The 24,641-nt window shown below is 40.2% G+C and overlaps 3 protein-coding genes across 9 annotated transcripts; all 3 read right to left on the bottom strand.

Annotated features, from left to right (window-relative positions):
• Positions 1–57: 57 nt before the first annotated feature.
• Positions 58–6,334, bottom strand: arid5a (AT-rich interactive domain 5A). 2 transcript variants are annotated; one of them, XM_049763829.2, is made up of 8 exons: positions 6,204–6,334; positions 6,079–6,116; positions 5,072–5,133; positions 2,322–2,481; positions 2,182–2,234; positions 1,651–1,748; positions 1,414–1,570; positions 58–1,332 (listed from the first exon to the last, which is right to left on the bottom strand). In XM_049763829.2, the coding sequence occupies exons 2-8, from the start codon at positions 6,080–6,082 to the stop codon at positions 280–282; spliced, it is 1,587 nt and encodes a 528-aa protein (XP_049619786.1). In that variant the 5' UTR covers positions 6,083–6,116; positions 6,204–6,334; the 3' UTR covers positions 58–279. The 2 variants fall into 2 exon arrangements, with proteins under 2 accessions (XP_049619786.1, XP_049619785.1); XM_049763828.1 differs by lacking the exons at positions 6,079–6,116; positions 6,204–6,334 and adding an exon at positions 5,762–6,038.
• A 2,271-nt stretch (positions 6,335–8,605) lies between these two features.
• On the bottom strand, positions 8,606–15,397 carry dbnlb (drebrin-like b). 3 transcript variants are annotated; one of them, XM_049762949.2, is made up of 15 exons: positions 15,213–15,397; positions 13,996–14,051; positions 13,654–13,766; positions 13,500–13,574; positions 13,069–13,218; positions 12,781–12,858; positions 12,473–12,624; positions 12,342–12,396; positions 12,067–12,135; positions 11,832–11,955; positions 11,493–11,603; positions 10,439–10,513; positions 10,213–10,271; positions 10,048–10,132; positions 8,606–9,533 (listed from the first exon to the last, which is right to left on the bottom strand). In XM_049762949.2, exons 1-15 carry the CDS (start codon positions 15,293–15,295, stop codon positions 9,397–9,399), a joined length of 1,422 nt encoding a protein of 473 aa, XP_049618906.1. In that variant the 5' UTR covers positions 15,296–15,397; the 3' UTR covers positions 8,606–9,396. The 3 variants fall into 3 exon arrangements, with proteins under 3 accessions (XP_049618906.1, XP_049618908.1, XP_049618909.1); XM_049762951.2 differs by lacking the exon at positions 11,493–11,603 and having other exon boundaries at positions 15,213–15,396; XM_049762952.2 differs by lacking the exons at positions 10,439–10,513; positions 11,493–11,603 and having other exon boundaries at positions 15,213–15,396.
• Positions 15,398–16,162: 765 nt separating this feature from the next.
• Positions 16,163–22,724, bottom strand: ube2d4 (ubiquitin conjugating enzyme E2 D4). 4 transcript variants are annotated; one of them, XM_049762955.1, is made up of 8 exons: positions 22,418–22,724; positions 20,911–20,974; positions 19,893–19,997; positions 19,307–19,338; positions 19,153–19,230; positions 18,936–19,041; positions 18,387–18,480; positions 16,163–18,318 (listed from the first exon to the last, which is right to left on the bottom strand). In XM_049762955.1, the coding sequence occupies exons 4-8, from the start codon at positions 19,313–19,315 to the stop codon at positions 18,273–18,275; spliced, it is 333 nt and encodes a 110-aa protein (XP_049618912.1). In that variant the 5' UTR covers positions 19,316–19,338; positions 19,893–19,997; positions 20,911–20,974; positions 22,418–22,724; the 3' UTR covers positions 16,163–18,272. The 4 variants fall into 4 exon arrangements, with proteins under 4 accessions (XP_049618912.1, XP_049618910.1, XP_049618913.1 ...); XM_049762953.1 differs by lacking the exon at positions 19,893–19,997; XM_049762956.2 differs by lacking the exons at positions 19,893–19,997; positions 22,418–22,724 and adding an exon at positions 21,811–22,043.
• Between the last annotated feature and the right edge of the window lie 1,917 nt (positions 22,725–24,641).

The raw sequence follows: 24,641 nt of genomic DNA, 5'->3' as shown, positions 1-24,641 counted from the left end.
TCTGTGAGTCCAATGTTTGGGTACAGTTAAAGTGTCAAGGAACACCAGAGTCTAGACTAACTTTTTCTAATTACTTTATTACTTGCAACATAAATATTCACTCCACTCATTTACACCATATTAGTGATAAATGTGATCTCGCATGGCACCCTCCTGACGTGTAGCTAGTGGGGAATCGCTGTTCTAACCACAGAATGTCCAATGGTTTGACGGCTGCATTGAAATGGTGAAGAAACTATTTTTCTATCTGTAGAAATTGATGAAGCGTGGAGAGAAAGCTCATAGTTTGTGTGGAGCATAAAATTGGGGGATGGTGTGAGGACCCCACAGAGGGACGGCGCACGGGTATGGGTAGATGAGAGCAGAGTGAGCCACGCTGACAGGGGCATGGCGGTACGGGAGGTGAGGTTGAGGTATTCTCATTCGGGGGAGGAAGTTCGCCTGCTGCAGCGTGGTCCGGAGATGAGAGTCTCTTCTTAATATGTCATAAGATGGCGTGACGCAGGTGGTGTGGGATAGCCTCTGCTGGGCAGGAGGAAACTTTGTTGGCATTGCTCTGAACATTTCCCATGAAGACAAAGGTGGGATAGTTTTGAAAGATTTGTTGTGATGCGTCAAAGCGTCGTGTTGGATTCTGTTGCCTGGCCGGATAGGAGCAGGCCGCGGTAGCTGAGCAGATTTTGTCAAAACTCTGATGAAACCAGAGGAAGATGTTGGGACACAGTCAGACTTCAATTTGGGAGAAGAATATGTAAGGTCTTTGGTGGCAATATTTTGCTCTCTAATATGATTTTTCTCTAATGTTTTGACTTGATCTCTGTCCTTACTCTCTCCAGATGGATCTCTCGACACGTGTCTCACAGGCGTGTCGTCATTTCGGATGGAACAGTCGGGTGCCAAATCTGAACTGGGTGCAGAGTGATTTTCATCCTCTGATGAGATGGAGCACAGGGACGGGCTCCTGGAGGAGAGCGAGGAAGAAGAGACGGGGCGAGGCGAGCCGTCAGAGGAGTCGCACTTGTGGCTGCCGGAGGCTGGCGACGCCGAGCGGTGGATAACAGAAGGCCTGTCCCTTTCCTCCCCCTGCGGATTCGCTCGAAGGCTGGCTTGTGCCAGGCGTTTCTTTTTCTCCAGTGGAGAGATGACCTCTCCAACAGCTGAGATGTTTGCGGGCCAAGGTGTTGTTGGGGGGCCGTGCAGCAGGTGGTAATATGCATAAAGGTCAGGCGCCAGGGGCACTTGCGGCTGGCGCCTGTCAGCGTCAGCCGACCAGAGAACAGAACCAGGATGCGCTGCTGCTTCACTCTGACTCGATCCTGCTGAAAGCAGCCTCTGAAAAGCAAAACCGTTGAAAGTCTGAATAATCAGTACACAGGATACTTTCAGTTGCATTCATCCATCATGACGCAATACCTCCGAATCTCCTTCTCTGTCTGTCTTGCTCCTTTTCCCCTTCCACTCGGCTTTTATTTTTCCTCCCGAATTCCTTTTATAAGGCTTCCTTGGTTTGCTGAGTGGGAGAGGCTTATCATCTTCTCCTTTTAAATGTCTTTCATAGGGCAACACGAGCCTGCGACATGTGCCAAAATATGCTTCAACATCAATTTATACATTTAATCTGTTTTAGGGAAGATGAACAACTGTACGTACCTCTCATAGTGTCTGCGAGTGCAGGTCGCAGCACTGGTGCTAGTGGGACTTCCTCCCAGTTCATCGTACACTTTCTTCCACAGGCGTCGCGCTGTCACCTATTGACAATATTACACATTTTTTGATACTTTAGAGATGTTTATATATACGTATGTTGATGTAAAAAAAACTTGCTTCATCTAAATATAACATGCATAACGATTCGACTGAGTGTTGTTCTAGATTTTAAAAAAAAAAGCAAAAAACAAATCAATTTATATTAAATTAACAATTTGATGCGTGTCAAAGGTAGATTAAGAAATATTTTATGGGCTCGGTGCGTATTGCTTTGTTCCGTGCGGGACAGTTTAACAAGAAGTGGTAAAAGTGATGCTAAATAGCACTGTCATGTCCAATGAGCTGGCTAATCAACAATGTTAATTCATCGACAGCTTAATATGTGTCTAATGCTCATCTTCCGCTTGATAACCATTAATCTGTGTTGTTTCAACCAGCAGCAAAGGAATCCTGCCATGCAGAAGATTTACTTACTGAATTGTATCCGCCCAATTTCTCAACTGCCTTGTAGATCATCCAAAGGTCAACTGGGAGTAAAAAAAAAAACATGAAACAACTGAAGTCAACTGGCTGCTACTTAATATTCGTACAGTGTTGAGCAGTCACAAACTCACTCTGTTTGAAGCCCAGATGCGGGATTCTTTCGATGGGCGAGCCCCGTTCTTTCATAAAGGAGTGCAGACTTGATACAAATGACTTCTCCTCCACGTGCTGCACCCTGGGCTGCGATCCTTCCTTACATTTGCCATGGATCTTAATGACTGTAGGAGACGTCTAAGGTGGAGAAAGCACTGCGTTAGGACAGCCATTGCGTCCGTCTGTCCATCCGTCCATCCATCCAAAAATGTTGTATGTTGGTGTCTTGTAAATAGTCAATATAGTCTAAGGCACATGTCTCAAACTCAAGTCCCGGGGGCCAAATACGGCCCACCACATCAATTTATGTGACCTGCAAAGACAAATCGTGCATCAACTTCATGAGCCAATATTAAAATTACAAATTGTCATCACTTTTAAAAAATAGAGATATTGCAAGGATTTTTTATTACCACTCAATTTTTTTTAATAATTGAACAGTTTTTACTAGTCTCTGATTTCAAAACTAGTTACTCATCAGTTTGTTGTGTAGCCTATTTACAAGAAGTTGACAGTCATAATGGCCCTCTGAAGGACACTATGACTACGGTGTGGCACGCAACACAAATGAGTTTGACACCTATGGTTTAAGGCTACTGTAATAAATGGGCGTTGAGTGGGAACCATCAAAAGCAATATCAATATAATAATGCATTGTTATTACACTGCAGGCATGTTGTAAAAATAGCGTACCGATAATGGGAAACGATGACGGTTTCAAAATGTGAATTAAAGATTTTTTTGAAAGATTTCATTTTGCATTTGCACGGTAATTCTGTTACACAATAGAGAATTAAAATATCTTAAATATAAATCTATCATCTCAACACACATCCTGAGAGAAAGCATTATTTGATATGCTCTTGCTGGAAAATTCAATTCACAATGAATAAAAAAAATAATTATTCAAAATGTTTCATGCATATTGCATCCTTGACACATTTCAGACTGCCCACAAACTCGGTGAAAGGAATGTCACTATTTGTGGTTTGCAAGGAAGTAGAAATGAAACAACGAGAGTCTGCACAAAAGAGTCGTATTAGAGAAGTTTACCGGCGCAGCGAAGAAGAGAAGCTGCTATTAAAAGTGTTTAATGTGCACATGACATTAACTTTTGTCATCAGGCGAATACTGGCTAGTGGACGCTACACCGAAAAAGGTGACAATGAGTCAGGGCGAACGGTCCAACACAAAACCATCACTTTCAATAGATTGGATGTATGAAAAACCACAATGAATCCTATTGATATTTCCAGTTGACTCAACACATGAAGATGTTTTTTTTTAGGGCAACTGATCTACAACTAACAGCTCAAGGTAGTTTCATGTTGAATCAAGTTCCTCTCTGTGGTTCCTGCTTCCGAGAAATCGGCCAGCACAGTGAGTAATAGTGAAGGTGCGGGCCTCCAGGCGAGCCCCGACTGAGTCACCCTCCATCTACCCGGGACTAGGTGTTCTTTCAAGTTTTGTCGTTCCACTGTTGGAACCCCTCGGTGGTCTGCTATGAAGTCTTTGTGATCCAAAATGAGAGCTCTCTGTACTTCTACACCTCGGAAGGTTCACACCAAAACTGTTCAACATTTGCATCGGGGGGACTTCTGCATTCAGTTATCATTTCCTAAATGATACTGTATGCAATGTTCTCAACCAGGCACTTCCGTCCACTTCATAATGGTATTTAGTATTTTTCATTGCCTTCGTCATTACTACTTGTGACTGTCCCCATTACCAGTGATAGGTATTTTAGCATATTTGTGATCATCTGTGTTGGAAATGCCCATGATGCCATTGTTGGAGCAATTGATGAGTGGCTGATGCAAATTTTGAGTCTTTGCACAAGACGCAGGTGCGTTTGCTGCCGCTCAACCATTTTTCCTGATTTGAGTGGGTGTGAAGCAACCTCAAAGTTCACGGGTACTCCAATAATGAGTGTGGAATCAACGTCACATTGACGCCAAAGTCTGATCTGCTCATTTTGCAAGCCTTTTATTGCGGAACTTCTTTCTGTCTGATCTGGCCCTTTTTTCATTTGTGTTCTGAATTTTCATTATCCAAAAGTTTGTGATTAAAGCATGTAGGAAAGGGCAAAGTTGTTTCTTTATATATGTATGTATATATACAAATATATGTATATAAATTTGACATACATGTCACCGAATGTAACCACCAGGGTAAATGTTACAATGATCATTGTATAGATCTTGAACTGGGTGTCATTATTGAGAAATAAATTAAAAAAAAGAAATTACACTAAATGTAAATCCTATGCTGTCAATTTGCATTGCTGCACTACACGGAATATCCCATGCGAGTTGCAGCATGGATAGAGCTGTTGAGTTCAAACTAATGGGGAACTTTGTGTGGGCGACATTGCCAAAGGTCACTGCTATAGGCCAACCTCAGGTCAATGCAGAAACCACCAGCCTAGGAAAATTTGCTAACCTAATCTGCGTTTCTCACATTGCAACTCATTCTCAGTTACCGGTTATTGTGTAGTTCCTGTACAGAGAACTAAATTAGGTCTTCAAATTGCAAATCACGCGTTCCTTGTTACTCATTTCACAAGCAGAACAGAAACGACGCATATGATCAAGCGCTTCAAATTTTCTTATGAAATTTGGCAAAAGGGGAAATGAGAACCCGTCTGAATGTAGTCACGTCTGCAGTCACACATCAACTGTAACTGATGAAAATAGCAATCAGCAGGCCAAGCAGCACTTTTTCTTACCTCGCCCGGCGGTGTCTCCATATCTTCTTTACTGACCACCCTCACACTCTGGTCCTCAGGAGCTGAACGACAAAGACATCAAGTTTTATTATTTCACATCAACAATGATCATACATGCATTTGAATAGAGTATAATTGTCATAATATTGCAACAGTTGCATAAACATATTATCACCGGAGTCTGATATGAAACCACAGGTAAAAAACCACTTCCTGCTCACAAACACAAGCTCTGGTGCACACTACTGTAGGATATTGTTGTTTCCAGACCACACTGTCAAATACATGAAATCAGTCTGCAGTTTCAACGCACTCTCATGAGATCCAACACAATATGAGAATTTTGGATCACAGAGCTCTACATTCGTCAAGATGTTTCTTATTGGGGTTGTGTGTTGTTAACTCATTCGAATATACTACATTCAGAAGTTTGTGGGTTCCTTAGAAATATCATTAATCTAAGTTTCCGATATTGCCATGATGTTGAAAGGTTTGGCCAAAGTCAATAGATAATCCTGTATTTTTTTTTTTTTTTCAAAGTTGGCGTATAAACTCTTGTGAAACATTAACCACTACTTCTTGACTTCTTGTCCATTTTAAATTATTTGTGATACAGTAATTGAATCCAAAGAAAATATAAATATTCATTTTAAAAGTGCCGCACTTTGGAGAACAGTATACGAAACTTACATTTTAAAATGAATGAAAGTCCCTTCTGGCCGGAGGTGTGTGCTCTCATCTCTTCAACCGCTGTCTCGTTTGTGTGTAAACCAATATGCTCCTTTTGAGATCGCTCGCTTCCTGTGCTGCGGCTTCAAATTCAAAGTCTGCTTTCAATATAACCCCTGACTTCTCTATTTCATCTATGGGAGCTGGATTTGAAATGCATCACTGCTAATTTAGACATTATATAAACTATGAACTGTGTTTTCAAAATATACATTGTTAAAATCTTATTTCTAAATTAATTTGTTTCAAGTAACTCAAAAGTAAAAAGAGATTCTCACCCATCTCTAGAAGACGTCTTCCAACTGGAGTTTTCAAACTGTGTTTTCAAAATATACATTATGTTAAAATCTTATTTCTAAATTAATTTGGTTCAAGTAACTCAAAAGTAAAAAGAGATTCTCACCCATCTCTAGAGGACGTCTTCCAACTGGAGTTGTGTTTTGTGACTGCAGATCAAGCTTTGACATAAAAAAATGTTTCTCGCACAGCACACACTCATTGGTTGACACGTATCTCGCATGCAAACACAACCTTACACACACGCACACACACACACACACACACACACACACACACACGCATATATAAACTAAAATATACACAAAAATAAGATTTTTTTTTAGGGTATCAGATGAAACCAGTATATACAAGAAGTTTAAAAAGGTACAGTATATTGATAAATTAAACATCTAAGAACCAAGACAGTTAATAACAATTAATTATACTAAATTGATACTATGCATAGAATATTTCAGAATTAGCATGCTCGTAATTACTGTGAATAATTAGGTCCACTGCTATTGTTACCCCAAAATGATCTGGGATGAATAAAAATAATAGATTTTTGAATGTAATTGTGAGGTAAGAACAGGATGCAAGGAATCATTAATAAAATGTGTAGCGTAACAATTTGATGTTATATTTAACTGTAACATGTTGATGTTTCAAACAGACGCTACACTCCGAGGTCACTCATTAACTGTCGCAGGTGTGAAACTCTGGAACGGTTTATGCACTGATATCAAGATGTCTGTGAATTTGAAGGACTTTAAAAAAGAAACATAGGCTTTATTGATAAAACAATACCAGGGTCACAATGACATGTAAACATGGTAGAATGCTCTGTAGGTTGTCAATTAATATTATGGCTGGAATTATACGCAGGTGACTGTGCTTTAGGTGGTAGAGGGAAAAAATACAAATACAAAAAATTCTCTACATTTGGACACTTGAAAAAGTGAACTGAATAAAAATTTAATATGAATATGTGATTAAAGAATTATAAATGATAAGCCAGCATGTAGTTGAATTAAATGTAAGCGTATACGTTAAATGGGTCTTTAATGGTGTCTTAAATAATTCTATCCTTGACAAAATCAGGTCAGTCTTATTTCTGCTTAGCCTCATATATAGCCCCAGATGGTTCCCATGATCAACAGCACGCAAAAGTACTTAGATAAGACATTCCACATTTCCTCTGCATTTATTTGATCTGTGACAGAAAGGGGATGCCCACTGCGGCAGATAACGACATTTCAAAGGTCATAATAACAAAATGATCTCATGTACTTTTTGTCAAATGATGTGAGATTTGATATTTTACAGTTCTGTAGATCCGTGTTTAATGTTGCGCTTTTTTTGCTGGCCTCAATAGATGAGCAACAGTAAGACTGCAAATTTGATGATCGTGTGAAATGAGTCACCTTACTGGGAACAAAGCGTTAAAACACATTCCCCTTTAAAGGCATGAACTCAACAGTAATTTTTTCCTACCATATCAATGAGGGGGAAAGAATAATTCATCCTCAACATGATGAATAAAGAGAATTATGTCATTTTTTTTGACTGTGGCAGAATATATAAAATTGGTGCAATTGAATTTCTTGGTAGAATTCTGTGCAGTCACTAAACACTGTGTTCAAACATTCCTTTGCAATATTCTGTGTAGTAGTGCAATGGCGTTTTGCAATACTGTACTGTACACCATTTTTTTTAAATGTGCTGTATGGTGGTAGTGAAATCTGCTCAACTGACCTCCCAACAAGCAGCAGTTTGGCAGATAGCAACTAATATTAAAAAAACAAAAAACATACAGCATTCAAGGTGTGTATTGCGTGTATCATAAATAATACTCAACCTTCAGGAATTTGGGTTATGATGGCCATTTGTGTTACTTAGTTTTTACCATTTCAGCTGTGTTCATCATACAAAAGCAATAAAACTACCCAAGTGTATGAGTTTTTGTAATATTTGTCTGAGCTTGCATTTTTCCAACTCTGAATCTTTTAAATATGTCAATGTAAGAAATTTGCATAATTTTGGTTATATATATATATATATATATATATATATATATATATATATATATATATATATATATTAAAATTATTTTTTTCCTTTTAAATATTTGGACAGGTGAAAAAAAAGCATTTCACCCATTCACCCATTATCTCACAACTAAAATAGTCTAAACAGCTTATTCATTTTTTTTAAACTATATATATATATATATATATATATATACACATACATATATATATATACATACATATATATACACACATACATTTACCTGACCTGCAAATAACCTGGCCCATCTGTTCATTTCAAACATAAATTGTTGTCCTCAAGCAAAAGTTTGCCTGCCCCTATGTTAAAAGGTGAGCATGCAGTAAAGTTTTTTTTGTTTTTTATTTTTCAGATGAAATGAAACTTATGCATTAAGGAGGGTGAATTCCCCACACGGCATTTCATTCCAGGAAACTGATTTAACATATGCTGATACAAATGTGTTTAGAAACTGTATGATATGACCACAAAGGCGATTTATTATTTTTATTACAAAGGCTGGATTACAATAGACTCTGGCATATAACGACACATTACACTATATTTCAAGTTGAATTGGAACTGATCAGGAATGGTACTCTGAAAAATACTCAACTTTCAGTTTCTCTGAAACGTCACAGAAAGCATTTTTCCGCTTTTACCTCACATCACTGCAACATCACACGTTACAAATTAATAATGGAAAATGTGCCACTGCGAATGTTTTCTTGTCTTTAGCGCACTAAGGAAAAAGTTGAATGCATTGAATTGACGGAACCAAAATGACACATTACACCCTCCAAATTTCATTTGCTTTTGACAGCCCTCATATCAATCAGTCAAACACCCAAAGTGAGTGTGCTGTTCAAACAATATCCACTTCAAAAAAAAAACTCAAAACTTAAACATAATCTATGGGTCAGTCTCATGAAAAATGACATCTGGTAGCTGCTGCTACAGCAAGTGATATAATAAAAGCAGATAAATGAGATACTTTGAAAGGAATGTAGAATCAAGTGCTGCTTATGCTCAGTAAAAGTCAAGATTCAAACTAAGGCTCATCACATTTACAGGTAAAGTGGTGGAGGTGGACACGGCGTACCTGCTTACAACAAAAACATATTTATGGAACTGGTTTGAAATGATCAATTGGAATCAGCCAGGCCTTTTAATTGACTTGCCCTTTCATGGCTCTGTGCTGCGGAGCAACGTGATCAGTGGAGGACTCTTCATGGGAGGTTCCCTTAGTTGCTGGGGAATGCGAGTGCCTATACGAGTTCGACGTAGTTGGCCGGAAACATTCCGAAATGGCCACTGGGGCCGTAGCCTCTCCACCATCCCTCATCTATCATCTCGATCCCGGTGATGATCTCATCGGGGTCGAAGGAAATCTCTGTATCGTCCGCTAGGAAATAAAAGAGTTAACTAGTAGGAGATCCAACCCCTTTTTCCATTCCCTTTAGCAGTTATCCTCATTAAGGTTGCAGCCCAACTAATGGTTGGTTTATTGTTACCCCTTGTTACTTTGACCTTTGTTAAGAAAAAGACGCAAATACTGTAATTCCATTATTTACTTAACCGTCTCTCTGATTCAAAGCATGCCTTTAAACATCCCTCCATCCATATTTTGCATCCCACACCAAATTCACGGGCGTGCTGGAGCCTATCCCTGCTGTCTTTGGGTGGGTAGGCAGGGTACACTATGAACTAGTTGCCAGTCAATCAAATAATTCCAAACACATATGATTGCTATAAGTATGAATACATTTCATAAAAGCGTCTTGTAAATATTTATGAATGGAAAGAAGGTTTTAAAAAGTGTAGTATGTCCTGTTACATTACACCGAGTTAAAAAAAATATTGAAGCATTGCATTTGTTCAATCAACTGAATACAGAAAAAAAAAAGAAATGTAATTACCAGCCTGATAATCGTATAAAGCCCGGGCACAGATTCCTTTTTCTGACGTCTCCTCAGCAGTCACCTCGTAGTTGCTCTCTTCAACCTGCCATAGAATTTGGTTCATTTGTGTCTTATACATATATCCAAATACCTTGGTTTGCTACAAAGGAATAGAACCAGCACCTGAGGGGCATCTTCATATGAAGGCTCCTGCACACAGGGCCTGGCAGCAGGTACTTCATCTGTTCAAATAAAAAGAATTCTTGTCATGTGCTAAATCTCCCAGCAGGTGGGAGCAGACTACAGCTGCTAACTGGGAGGCTTGAAGTGCGGCAAATGATGTTCTTAAGAAGCCAGTGAGCCGGTCACTTGGTGCGTGAAAGTGTTAAGACTACAGCCAGTGCCCCACCTTTCAGGGGCTCCTTGGGGGCTGCCTCCGGCTCATCATACTCACACCTGGACTGTCCATCATCCACATCTGGCTCTTATCACCCAAAAATACAAGAACAGACATGCATGTACATGGACAAGCCCACACAGGATGAAAACCACCACCGGGAGCAGACATGAAGACGGATGGGAGGGGAAAACAATTTCAACATGGGGTGATTAATTAGAAGTACAATGGTGAAATGACTAAGGGATGAGATAGCAAAATAAAGCAAAAAAAAAAGGACAGCTGTAATTTAGACCAGTCACTCGCAAACTGGCGAGAGCTCATTAGGTGTGCGCCAGTGACAGGAACATTAACCTTCAGTTGTAATGCTGATTAATTTGTTACTTAGGTTTATTTAAAAAAATAAAAAATAAATACATGAGGGAAAAGGACCTTGAAAAATAGATCACGTATTAAATCTCAATTGCAATACTGAGGGTGAAAAAAAAAATCAAAATTAGATTTTTCTAAATCCGCTCAGCCCAACATGCTTTAAACACTTAAATTTATTCCAACACACTTAAGTGTTACATACAAGAACATATGTGTATATAACTAAATACTGTACCTATTACAGGCTCGCCTTTAAGAGGCGGGGCGGGGCCTGTTTGGTTGGCAAATGGTACCTACTTGAGTGTTGAGATGATTGTTGTGGCCAACAACAGCATCTGCTTAAGTGCACTCACTGCGTTTTACTGTTCTCTCAGTGTACAATGGCTGAAAAGTGCAAGGGTGACTGAATTTTGTTGGTCACGTGCAAGAATGAATAAAAATGAATCAGGATACTGTTTAAAAAAAATGATACAGTGTGACTGCAAAATAAGTGTGGGAACAATTTAGTAGGAACACTGTATCCACCAATTGCCATTCATGGAAAAGAATGGAAGCTTTGTGTTTAATGAATCAGGCCCAGATGGAAAACGTGGCTTAGTGCAAAAAAAAAAAAAAAAAAAAAAGGTTGGGGAATCACCGACTGGTATCGACTGACTGTCACCTGATATGTTGTGTTGTGTGTGTAAGCTCACACCTGCAGCATGGACAGGGGAGGCAGAGCCTGCCGGCACCGGGGAGGCTTGGCGCTGAGGGGAGTCGGCCCGCTCGCTTTCATACTTAGAGAGAAAAGGGCTTTGAAGGCGCCCTGAGCGGCACATGGAATCCAAAGCATGCACAGATGGATGAGGAGAAACAAGAAAGAATGAGAAGACATGATGGGGACAGACAAACAAATTCAAGTGTGACCTCAGACAGGTAGAGCTCGCCAAGAGGGCGGCGGGTTTTGGACAAATATCGCTTGAAGCCACCGCTACCCAAGAGTGCAAATGGAGGCAAAGCTGACCTTTCAAGCAAAGCGAAAGATAGACAGTACCTGGCTGGGGGCTGGAAGGGGCAACAGAGGGCACCTTTGCATCACTGGGAGTTATTCCCATTTCTCTCTGCTTGAACATTTCTCTGGGGTTCATAGCTCGCTGAGAGATGAGGGAAGCTGCCTCCTAAAACAAAAAACAGCAGGTGACTGACTTCATATATTTGAATGTCAGTTTTAAACCAAACATGGCATTAAAGTTTATAAAAAATAAAAACATTGGAGAAGGGGGACTCACATGGACCTTTTCCACAGACTCTCCTTGTTTGACTGTCTTCTGCTCTGCCTGCATCTCCGCCTGCTGCTCCTGATGTTGGTCACATTACATTTGGCTCTCATCAGCTACCCTACTGAATGCTCCATAAACATCTGCATGCTGATCATTTACAACTTGCATAGCAAAAGTCAACCATGAGAATATTGAAGATGACACTGCAGTCAAAACCTCTAATTCAGTTTCTGGTTGAGCTCTTTTTCCCCCCTCCACCACAAAACAAAAGCAGGCAGACTGACCCAGCGTTGTTTCTCTTGCTCTCTGTTCTCAGCCTCCTGCTGCTGCTGGTCCTTCCTGTCAAAGCAACAATCAAATCAAACCAATGTTCATTTGTAATAGTCAATACGCTCGCTTGGTTGTCACTACCCACTTGTGTTGCTCAATTTGCACGGTCCTCTCCTTGTCCCGTTTGTCTCTCAGCGCTGCCTCCTTGACTTCCCTGTCTTTCCTCTCTTTCTCCAGATGCTGGCGCTCTTCATCAGCTTTGCGTCGCTCCTCCAGACGACGTCTCTCTTCCTCTTTCTGGGGCACGAAAAGGAAAGACAAGCACAGGTTTGAGTGACAATGTGTGTTCAAAGAATATACAAAGCAAACTAAACCAGAAAGATGTCTCGTGAACCAGGATTCATTCTGTGTCAGCGTCAGGTATGAAGACCTGAGGAGCACCTGCGCACCTACCTCCGCCTGTGCCCAGAATGTGTCCTTGTTGGTCTTCCTGATTTCAGACATAGCGTTGGTCTTCTGGTATACTGAGCCCTGCAACAAGGAGAGCCAACATGAATTCATCTGCTGGTTACAGCCAAGTAGGGAAATCAATTCACCCTCCAACAGGTAGTCACTCAACAGCATAAACTTAATAGCTCCTAACCAGAACTTTGTTCCCATCCCAACTACTACCTACTTCAACGTCTCAAGTTAAGACTAAACACTGCATTGCAGAAGAGATGAGCAGCGAATAAGCCATACCACGGGACCCTGAGGGCCGCTGTCTTGGAAGCGGCTGGAGGTTTCTTTGTGGAAGTTGTAGTTGGCGCCTGAGGCCTTGGCCACCTTCTCCATGATCACCTCAGGCTCAACATCCTCATCCGCTCGGGCATTCACTGTAACGTGGGCCCCCTGAAACACATTTAAATTAAAGTTCCATTTACTGCTCAGTCTGACAAGCGCTGGTGTTAACTTGGTGTCTTGCCAGGCGCTCGCTTCTATGATATACGACGTATGACATTGAAAGTACTCCAACGGAGCCTTTTTCCACACATGCATGCGGCTTTGACGAATAGTCTTCTCTTCATGTCGTCCCCCAAAGATTAACAAAGTGCAATTCGGCATGTTTTAAACACAAACAGATGGTAGGAAAAAAAAAAGTCAAATGTATATTTAAATGAATGCTGTGCTACCTTAAGAAAGTTTGCCATGGAGCTCACATGGTTTGCACAAAGTCCTTTCCTGGCATCATTCACTCCTTCCCCCGTCTTAAACACAAAACAAATTGGTTCTTGAGGACAAGTTTACTGGTGGAAGAGGACAAATGTGGTGGAATGCAGTACTGACCCAGTTGATGAGGACATATTTAGGAAGACCGGAATTTGGGTCCTGGACCCGACAGAAGCCATACATGACTTTTCCACTGTTTAGCTCCTCCACCAGCTCCTCCAAGCCTCCATCTGATAGAAAAACATTGTGGGAATTGTCAAATGGCCACTGTGGTTGCTTGTATAACAGGGAACATTTTTGCCTTTGCAAATGACGGGTTGAGACAGCAGAGGCAAGCGCTTGCTTTGTGCTGATCTTCCAGCGCTGCGGTTGCATGCTGACAGAGACATTCCAACACGCATCTGATATTGTTGTGTTTAGATGACAAAAGCTTGATAGACGCCGTAACAAATTACTCACCTCCCTTTTCGGCCAAGCGGATGTCATTACTGTTTCCTTCGTAGGTGAACAAGGCCCTGAGGAGGATACGGAAAATAGATTACAATGTCGCTCTTTTTAAACAGTTGTATTACTTTGAGGCTCCATTTATATATTTAGTTTTACTGCATGTGGAAAGAGCCAAAGCAGCAGTACTTGTTTTAAAACATGCCATTGTCAGGGTAGGTTTTTTTGGTATCTTCACTCATTCTCCGCCAGCCCAGTTAAAATGGCTCTTTGGCGGCTATATATTATTACGGCAGTGAATAAGTTAATAACATGTATATGATATTCTTAGTCACAATACACCAAGGATCAATAATTCCAGCAGATGAGTCACGCTCTTGGAACAATGTGAAGGGAAGCAGGTTGAGAAATGCAATGAGGAAAAGATAAACTGCACAGCACAAATTACAAACAATTAGCAAGAGAATGTCAACAAGAAGAAAGTGAAGCGTTTTATCTTTGGGGAAAATACATGCTTTTAACTTCTCTGAAGTGACAGAGGATCATGAGGTCCTCCATGACACATTAACATTGAAGTGACAATGGATTATGATCTCTCCATGACACATTAATGTGCCTTGGCCCAATAGTTGCAAATCACAACAGGTCACAGTGGTAGCTCTATAAATACACTCCCATTTTGATCTGCATATTAAGATTGTGAATGGTTAAAATCGAAATCCCTGAAAAGTCGCTCGTTTCAATGAATACTTGAACTGCTTATGATGTCACCAACGAGCACGTATGTGAAGATGACAAACAACAGAGAAAAGTTCGTGGCACCATATTGAATTTGTCTTCAATTTCCTCATCATTGCTTAACCAGGAAGTGGGTGCAATGCTCGATTTCGTTCGTTAGTCAGAAAGAAATCTACATGCAAAACATTTGAGGGGGGAAAAAAAATTAACAATTTGGATGCAGTATTTCCAATGAATGATCGTACATGGGCATTAATTAAAGAATATCAGATGACAAATTATTGTCAATGAACTGACCGCACTGATGATTAACGAACAAAAATACATGTTGGTTGACAATATAGCATACGTTGGAGTTTACGAGAAAATATATTTGTTAAACACTGGCAACTTAACGTTACTTCACGGCTGACATACTGCGATGCTAACCAGCATCATATCGCAATGTCTCCTCATTCAACTACGGAGTTTCCGTGTGTTATGATGAGCCTTACCAATTGGTATCGGATTTTTCATTCACGACTTCTTTGTACGCCGCTGTTAACGCGGGGCCGTTTTTGCTGAGGTTTACTGCCATGGTTCTGTTGAGTTGAGCTCTGCTGGGCTGAGCTAGCCAGCTAGCTTTCCTATACGGGATGCGCCCTTCCTTCCTTGCTTGCCTGCTGGAGGCGTGGCGCTGACGTTACCTTTCAGCTAACCAGGACGTTTAGCTTGCTCTGCTACTGGCTAACATGCAAAGCAAAGCGTCAGATGCAAAAGACAGCGCGAATGAGCGGTGCTTGTCTGCAACCTTTGGTATACAAAAGTGCTGCATCAAATCAGTGCAAGTTGTCCATTTCAGTTATTCTATGCGTTGATTTTAAACCACTGAATATTTTCAATTCTTTGACAACTCTGGAAAATAGATTTGAAATAACAGCAGAGACGTACAGGTAAGTAAATCAAACATATCCCACATCTCCTGTCATTACGCCAGACTTCATTCAAATGTAATCTTTTGAATATATCAAAGCCCAACTGTGCGACGTACTACATCACCCGGAGAATCGATGTTTATGACACAGACAAACAATTTAATTAAAATGCATCATATTAATGGGCACACAAAAACATCCTGACCACGGCGGCTCTCTGGCCTTGTGAGGACAAATTTGAAATCTGACAGTCTCATTGCCAATATAGTTATATCGTCCAACACAACTAATTGTGAAGACCCTGGGCAGATTACATTTGATATGCACATAGAGGTATAAATTTGATAAGATGTTAGTAAGTAGTGGAAGTTTTGATAATGTTTAGGCAAGCAGAGAAACAAGGCTTGCTGCCATCCCACTCTTCTGTTCTTCTCTCTTTGCATTTCACCTACCACTTTACTTACCAGCATTTCACTCAATCATTACATTTCGAAATGTATTGCAGAACATTGAAAATGACAACAAAGCCATTGATTTTACTCATGTTTAATGTCAACAGTTACCTTGTGTGGACAAAGTGAAGATATGTGGCTGCTCAATGTTACAGTTCAAGCACAATTTCAAAATTTAAGCTGCATGAAAGCCAGCCCTGAATTGGGGAAGGGGGTGGGGGACTCAAACCATGACATCAAATTTAGGTAATTGACACTTAAGATGTATTTTTTTGTCCCCGTACGTATATACAAAATGTGGATTAAGGCTAAAAATGTCAGATGTGTTAGGCGATGAATTATAACAAAATCCCTGATATTTGGCAAGTGGCCGAGAGAAGGTTCTCTACAGTGCAAAGCATGCCAAGCTGCCTATAAACTTTATTGAGCACAAGAGTCAATGGTAACATTAGTCACGATGGATTGAGGCTGCATTCAGTCATTCAATAGGAGGTGCTTGTAGCCAAATAATGTACACAAAGTCTAAATCTGTACTCCATTGAGTACAGCTTTTCAAAACCTTATAATATAGTGTTTTGGGCATTTTCCTTACAACAACAATAAATATTGCAATCAAAACCATGGTCTAAACATAGCATAAAAGCTAGTAAATGCTCATGCTTTGCTATGGACCATTTCGGATGTGTGGGATGGTGTGTTTCTTGAACTTTATGCTAATAAATAGTTTCCCTTTATATTGGCAGCATCGGTACATGGAAAAAAATAGCACACGCTAACTAGTTTAGCCAAAAGTCACAATGTATTAGATTGAAACTAACATTATATAACACATTCCCATCATGATTACACCAGATGACGTGGCAACAGAAGGCTAAAATTAAATATCTTAAAGACACTACACAAACGTGGCAACCAGACAGATGGTAAAGTTGAGGTTGTTTAGATATACCTGTGCAATCATAATTAGGAGCATGGAGTACTGCAGTCTTACATCACCTCAATAAAAAAAAAAATTAACTTACCCTGAAAAGCATTACTTCAATTTCACTTTAGAGTAGCAACAAAAGCATCAGTAGCATAAACGTGAAGTTGTTCACATCCAAGTTTTGTAAATAAAACAAATGTAAAGCGTGAAAGGAGACTCCTTTCCATCTAACCAGACAACAACTAAATTAATACTACTGTAAAACACACATCAGGGTAGATGATCACTTTTGTCTTTCAGGACATTTGTTTTGTTTTATGAGCGTAATAGTTCAACTTACGATATGGGCCCCGGGCATTATTCTGTTATGACAAAGGCTGATGATTGGCTTTGATACCTGAGTAACTGTACTGGAGGTAACACACAGCTTAGCTACATGCCGAGGAGTAGCCATGATCATACAAGCAATGTCTTGTTACGGTAATATTTGGCAGACCCAACATAAATGGATTCTTATGCATGACAACTAACTGCAAGGGAACAGTGACAAAATGTAACAAAATAATTCAGTTGCCATCTGACCTACGTGCGAGTGTGCCGGTGGGGGTGGAAGGGCAAAGCTCCAGTGCTATCAACGCTACATGCTGCGATTCAATTCCTAAAGCAGAGGAAGATAATCTGATCAGTCCTTCTTTTTTTCTTACATTTTTCACATTGTCTTGGGGTAGTGTTAGTATGTGCCATATGATCAGCTGCTGGTAATGGCACTGCACCATTATTGTGTTGAATTGGGAACATTCTGTCTCAATTGCACGTTGACCGAAACATTAGAACACAGAAAGGCCACTAGATCCATGGAAATACAGTAAGAGAAGACATCCAGCGGGACATAGGCAGCATCCTCATAGTCAAGGTGATGGTTTCCAAAATCCAGCCAGTAAAACAACATGACAATGAAAGGGTTGTATGTAAAGCAACAAAAATGGCTGCGAAAACAATAATAGCAAGAGTAACAGTTTAAAGTCTTGAGTGTAGCGTATGAGTTGTGAGTAGTGTCTGGTTCCAGGAGCCCTTCAGGTCCTGCTCATACCCACGCACGCATCAAGGACAGCGTATTGGATCAGCTCAGAACATTTTTTACATCGCTGCCTTGTCCAAAAGGTTGCCTGTTGTCTCGTGTTTTTTTTTTCCCCCTATGCCTCCAGTAACAAATCAAACATGTTTCTGTTGTTCTTCTTTTGGATTTCCATTCCCTTGGCAACCTCACATTGCATACTTCTGGGTCCATTCTCTTGCTAATTTGTTGTACCTGCAAAACCCAAACAGCATCATCAGTCAGCTTGCAATTTAATTTGTTTGATGCAGTTGTGCACTTACTTTTCCCTGTCAGCTTTGTATGTATGAGCGATCTCTGGAACCAAAGGGTCATCAGGGTTTGGGTCACAAAGAAGGGAGCAGATTGATAATAATACTGTGGAAATAATATAATGATAAATACAAGCAACATTTTTAACGTGTTTAATATCAAGCCGAGAGTACTTTAATCTCCAAACACGGACGCTTCCTCACAAAGTAATGGGGAATTATCCCTAAGTATTTCGTCATTAAAATAAAACATTATCCTGAATTCACAAGTCTGGGCCCCTGACAACTCAAACGGGTTCACGGCATTTCACAAGTTCATATTCTATTTCGAAAGGCTATATACACGCTGCTATAAATATGGAACAAGTGTAGTATGTTGCAGCTGTACTGTCAACTGTACATTCGTAGCAAATTGTGAAGGTCAAACCAGATGGTCACTTTCATAGCAGGAAATAAAAGTTAAAAGCTATAAAAGTTATCTGCAGGCAGTTTAAGGAAATGCTGATTTAATCATTTTGTGTGTTGTTGTTTGTGGGGAAATGTGAATTTATTGGCACGTACCTTTTGATACTGTTAGCGCAGGTGACCACTGTGATCTCAGTATATCCAGACAAATACTTCCATTGCTGTTAATATTAGGGTGGTAAATTTTTGTTGTAAATGCAACCTGTAATTTAACAAGAACGTTGTCACCTCCCAGGAAAAATTATGATGGCAGTACAATAAAATCAAATAGCAACAATTTAGTCTCTGGCGCTAAGGGAAGATGGTTACTCACTTTTGGTGGTTTGAATGGGTAATCTGTAGGGAAGTGGATGGTAAGGAAAAACACTCCATTCTGATAGGGGCTATCACTCTAGTGGCATAAAAACAGAAGCAGATATTGCTTGTGTAGCGTATTACAAATAAAATTACACAACAGTAGTACTTACAGGACCCATTATCGTCGCCTGCCAATGAAACACTGAAAAAGACAAAACAAGGAATTTCATTATACATCGACCACATTCATGGATTTGGATAACAACTCCTGATGGATGAATGTACAATATACTGCCGTACAAGTCCAGCACATCATGAAAACGTTAAATATTGTTTGCCATTCATTCATCATTTAAAGTCAGAGTGTTCCATCTGAAGCAAGTAATTACCACAAAACAAGTTCCACCAAGCCTTGAGATAGCCTCCATCTTGGTCAGCGGACTACACAACAATGGGGAAGACTGCTGACTTGATAGATATCCCCAGAATAGTCATTGATACACTCCACATAGAGCGGAAAGCACAAAAGCTCGTAGCTCAGTAGGCCTGTTCATACCGTATCCAAGCATATTCATAGAAAGGCGAGTGGAAGGAAAAATCGTGAGAGGAAAGGTTGCACCAGAAAGAGGCGGAACTCCCGCCTTCAAGAATTTGGGGGAGTCCACAAAAACTTATTGAGGCTGGCGTCGAAATGACCTCCATTGCCGCATTTCGCCACTCCTGGACCAGAGACAGTGTCAGTCAGAAGTGTCTTACCTGGGCTGTGGAGGAAAAGAACTGGAATGATGCTCAGTGGTCCAAATACCTCTTTTCAGATGAAAGTAAATTTTGCCTATCATTTGGAAATCGAGCTCCTGGATTCTGGAGGAAGAGCGGAGAGGTACAGAATCCACGTTACTTGAGGTCCAGTGTGAAGTTTCCAGTGTCAGTGATGACTTGGGACATCATGTCAAGTCCACATCCAAAGCAGCCATCTGGCCCAAAGGTTGAGAGCACTTGATGCTTTCTTTGGCTGACAAGCTTTATAGAAAAGCTGATTTCATTTCCCAGCAGAGATTTGGCATTTGTCCATACTGCCAAACTTATCAGCTCAATGACCACGATGTTGCTGTGCTTGATAGGCCAGCAAAATTGCCTGAGCTAAATCCCACTAAAAATCTCTAAGATACTATCAAGAAGAAGGTGAGAAAAACCCAACTCCAGCATGTCGTTGACCTGAAAGCAACCTGCCTGGAATCACTGAACAGTGCCACAAGCTGATGTCCTTCATGCCAGGGCTGCAGTGATGTTGTCTTTAACACAAAAGGAGGCCCTGCCAAGTTCTGATTGATTGATTTGTTTATTTCAGCTTCATCACTTTTCATTGTATGCACTGAACAAACAGAACGGGAACCGAAATGGGAAACTGGATGAAGCCACCTTGCTTATCGCCCCAATTCCATTCAACCAAGGATTTTGTTACATGACTCATTCATATACACTTTCAATCGTATTTTGTCCACAAAAAACAAGAATGACGGTTCAGTTTTATATACAGCAAATTGAGATATTTACATTTTTAGTCCAGATTTCTTTTGATTGACTATTTTCTACCACCTACATGTCATAAAATAAAACGAAAGCCATCACATTGCCCAAGGCTTTAACAACCAATTCGAGGTGTATTTCTAGATCAAGGATTTCACTTATTGTGTTCGGGAACATAATGCCCGCTATGGAGGGATATTTACACACATACAACAGGAAAACCACATGCTATAAACAAAATTCTTACAATCATCTCCAACTGGTCCAGCAGAGCACTGAGCAGGGGGGTCCCTCTGCAAGTCAGACAGCTCCTATGGCAAACAGTTAGAGACAAATCACATCAGTGTATTCATGTCCCATTGGTATATACCATTTATATTAACAGCTAAGTTCCTGATAAAAGAACAGTTGCATAAATAATTCATACCATAAAACTATTATCCAAATGGTACAACTTGTCTTTGGGGTTGAAACCTAATTTTGAGAATAACTTTTAAAGGCAGTCATAACACGCATTGCTATGATTACAGGCTGTGGGAAAGACACAAAGAATAATAACATCTGTATGTAAGACATGATTATCTGTGTCAAATATCTATATACTGTGTCAATAAAATTAAGGCCAGTCAACAATATACAGCAGCACCTGAACTGGTTGCCAGCCAATCCCAAGGCACGAATAGACAAACATTACTCAGCTAAAAATCAGCAAATTCTACTTTAACAAAGACACTGACTGCTTAGGTACTAAGATTGTAGTTCTCACTGATGTAAAAATATATACTATTGAGATTTTAATATTTTGGTGAATGCATTTAACTGTGAGTGTCTTTTACTGCACCACTGACAGCAAAAATAAATCCATTGTAAATGTAGACGATTTATCTTGCATCACATTAGATTATGTAGTTGTAGCTAATGAGTTATTATGACGAGTTATTATTATGAATTAATGAGGTGCATGTAACTACACTATGCCCAACAGGGCATGCAAAATGAAAAGCTGTCCCACTTTAACTTGAAATAACACAATACAAAGACAGCGCCAAACACTTGTGCAACATAGCATTACAGCATCTCGTCGTATGCATGATGACTCTAACACTATTAAAAAAAAACATCCCGCAGTATAAAAATATACACACACCTTGGCCAACCGCGTTGCCCCATTTGCCAGCCCATAAATGGAAACAGCGACACTAGGGTTCAATTTTGGCAACCAGCAAGCAGCTGTCATTCAAACACACAACTTGCCTTACTCCTAAGACCTCCTGTGGCAATAGCAACGACTCAGAAGTAATTAAATTAAAGACATGTCATGCACAGGTTCTAAATAAATAAATTATACATACATACATAATAAATATATACATAAATATATTTATTACGTTCACCGATGCTAGCCGGTTAAGCTGTGTGAGACAATTCCGTTAAGACATAGGTGGACTAGCAAATATTAGCTTCTCATTTTAAAAAAAAAAAAAAAAAACACACCAAGGGGAAAAAAAATCGTAATACGGGTTAGTTCTCCTCAGGCGTCGTTACTGTGGCAACGCACATACGAGGGGAAAAAATGGTTAACTTTAGGTTAGCTGGTCTTTGTTTGTGTCTTCAAGCTGAATAGCGTTAAAATAAATAAAGACAAGAACATCAGTCAGTGTGCAGCAGCGACAACCGGGGTCGTCATCTTACGCGAAAGACTCTATCATTAAACACATTGTTATAACTCGCTCATGGAGGAATGAAACACTCACCTTCTGAATTCTTTTCAACGCCATTGCCCCAATGGCTGTGCTTGGTAGCCTGTCAGCTAACCGTTAGATATGAACATATACAATGTATGTTCGGTGGTGGCGTAATTTCCGAATTACACCTTGCAAGAGGATGCAGGCATTCACGTCGGGACTACAATTACTTTGGTATTTTGCTTTCTGCAGCAACGTAATCATCAAACATTTAAAAATCGTATTTTCTCTATGTTGCTAGTCCAAAAATTGACGAGGTGTTTGCTAGGACCCCTGCGATCGTATTCTCGCCCTCTTGCAAGGCAGGCGCAAGACTGTTGGGCAATCATCGCGAGACTTCACCTCTTGGATTGATTATTTTATTTCAGTTTTTCCATTATTTCAAATCAAACATTTGCAGATTACAGTGTAGAACCTTCGGTTGAACGCAGAATAAATATTAATATAAATCGTCATCTAGAGCAGTGTTTCTTAACTGCGAACACGTGAAGGCACCGTGGGACTTTAAAATTAGTATAACGCAATAAAATATATATACATAATAATAATCATAATCATAATAAATTTTTAAAAATTTAAATAAAATAATAATTCTAGAGATTTCACTACACTATTTCACTACTACTACTACAAGTTTAATAAATCAGAAACGGATGGCATAGCACTCTTTATGGTGATTTTTGCTTTCATCCCCAAATGCTTTGCGCTGGTTGGAAGGGTATTTGAATGAAAAATGATGTTGCTGGGGGTACATGAGAGAAAAAAAAATCTAGATGGTTAGTGTAGTCTATTGACTGCGAACTGTCAAATCCCCTATAATGTCAGAATCGTCCTACTTTATTGTCTTAAATCAAATTCAGAGTATTGCGAGTGGCTAATTCGTTCAAAACAAAAAGGGCAACGGTGTGGCCAAGTAACCACAAGATGTCACTATTTGAAAAGAACAAACAGACTGAGTCCAATCAAACCAGTAAATCAGTAAATAATACACGTTGTTATACTGCATCATATCATCACATGTATTTGATGTCAGAATTCCAACACAATGGAGCAGCGTTTTTCTTTTTTTTTAATCGACTTACATGCATTCGCAAAGGAATAAAAAGATTCCCGTGGTTGCTAATTCCACACGCTATTATCATAAAGTCATTATGTTCTCTGACTCAGCTGCATGCACTGCATGCTTTCTGCACAGCCTTGTTTTTGCAAAGGCTCATGAACTTTCCTTTATATGTGTTAAACAAGGGTGAAGAAAGACCTCTCATTATTTTAGTGAGTTTGCATGAATGGGCTGCAGTGTTCATTCTTCTTAAACGGCTGATTCAGTGTCAGGTTGAGGATGCTATCGTCAATGTGACACTGAGAGAGACCATTTTCCTTTGGAAAACTAAAGATTCCTTCAGATAATATCTTATTGTTTGCTCATCTCTGTGCTCTCAATGACCTGCCTGTCCCGAGGCCTTGCTGTAATCAGATTCAGCAGGCAGCAGAGGTAGCACTTTGGCTCCTTAAGCACCAGGGGCCTTGTGTTGGAAGCTTTGGAACAACTGTTTATCAGGTTTTCAGACACGCGCTGTTTGTGCCAAGCCTTGGTTCATGTTGTCAACCAGTGTCAATAGTTAAGAAACTAACTATTACTTTGCTTGCTCCCAGATATACTTTAAACCCACATGTTTGTAGTTGACACTCACGAGACACTTGAAGGCACAAGGTGAATGCAAATAGTCAACAATAACTTAGTTGACATATTTGTTTCCAAAAGGTAAAGTATGACTGTCCCCGCCGTAGAGGGACTTTCCCACCCGCAGCCCCAACCTCAGTGTTCGGTTACACGACTGGTGGCGCAAGTTCTAAACTGATGTATGAGCCAAGGTGTGAATGTGTAAGGACCAGGACGATATGGGTGGGGGTGAGAGCTTAGGCGAGCCGTCTCATGATGGCTATAGCCTGTAGTGTTGTAATTTGAGCCAATGGACTCAGCAGACCTCAGCGACGCATCGTTTTGGTCACATGAATCATACTGGTTCAATTGTATAACAGAAAGCTTTTCACGTTTTTGTGGCAATTACGCTCCGACTCTGAGCCCGAGTGTATTCTTCCCTCAATGGCCCTTTTCCCATGGTCGCCATGACAAGGCACATATTCGGTCATTTTCCAAATTCACTTAGATTGCTCTTGTTAATGGCCAAATTATCCAATAAAAGCAGAAGCAATTAATTCTGAGCACAAGCCG

Source organism: Syngnathus scovelli, chromosome 3 (genome assembly GCF_024217435.2).
Source record: "Syngnathus scovelli strain Florida chromosome 3, RoL_Ssco_1.2, whole genome shotgun sequence".
NCBI lineage: Eukaryota > Metazoa > Chordata > Actinopteri > Syngnathiformes > Syngnathidae > Syngnathus > Syngnathus scovelli.
This window is presented reverse-complemented; position numbering and strand designations above follow the sequence as displayed.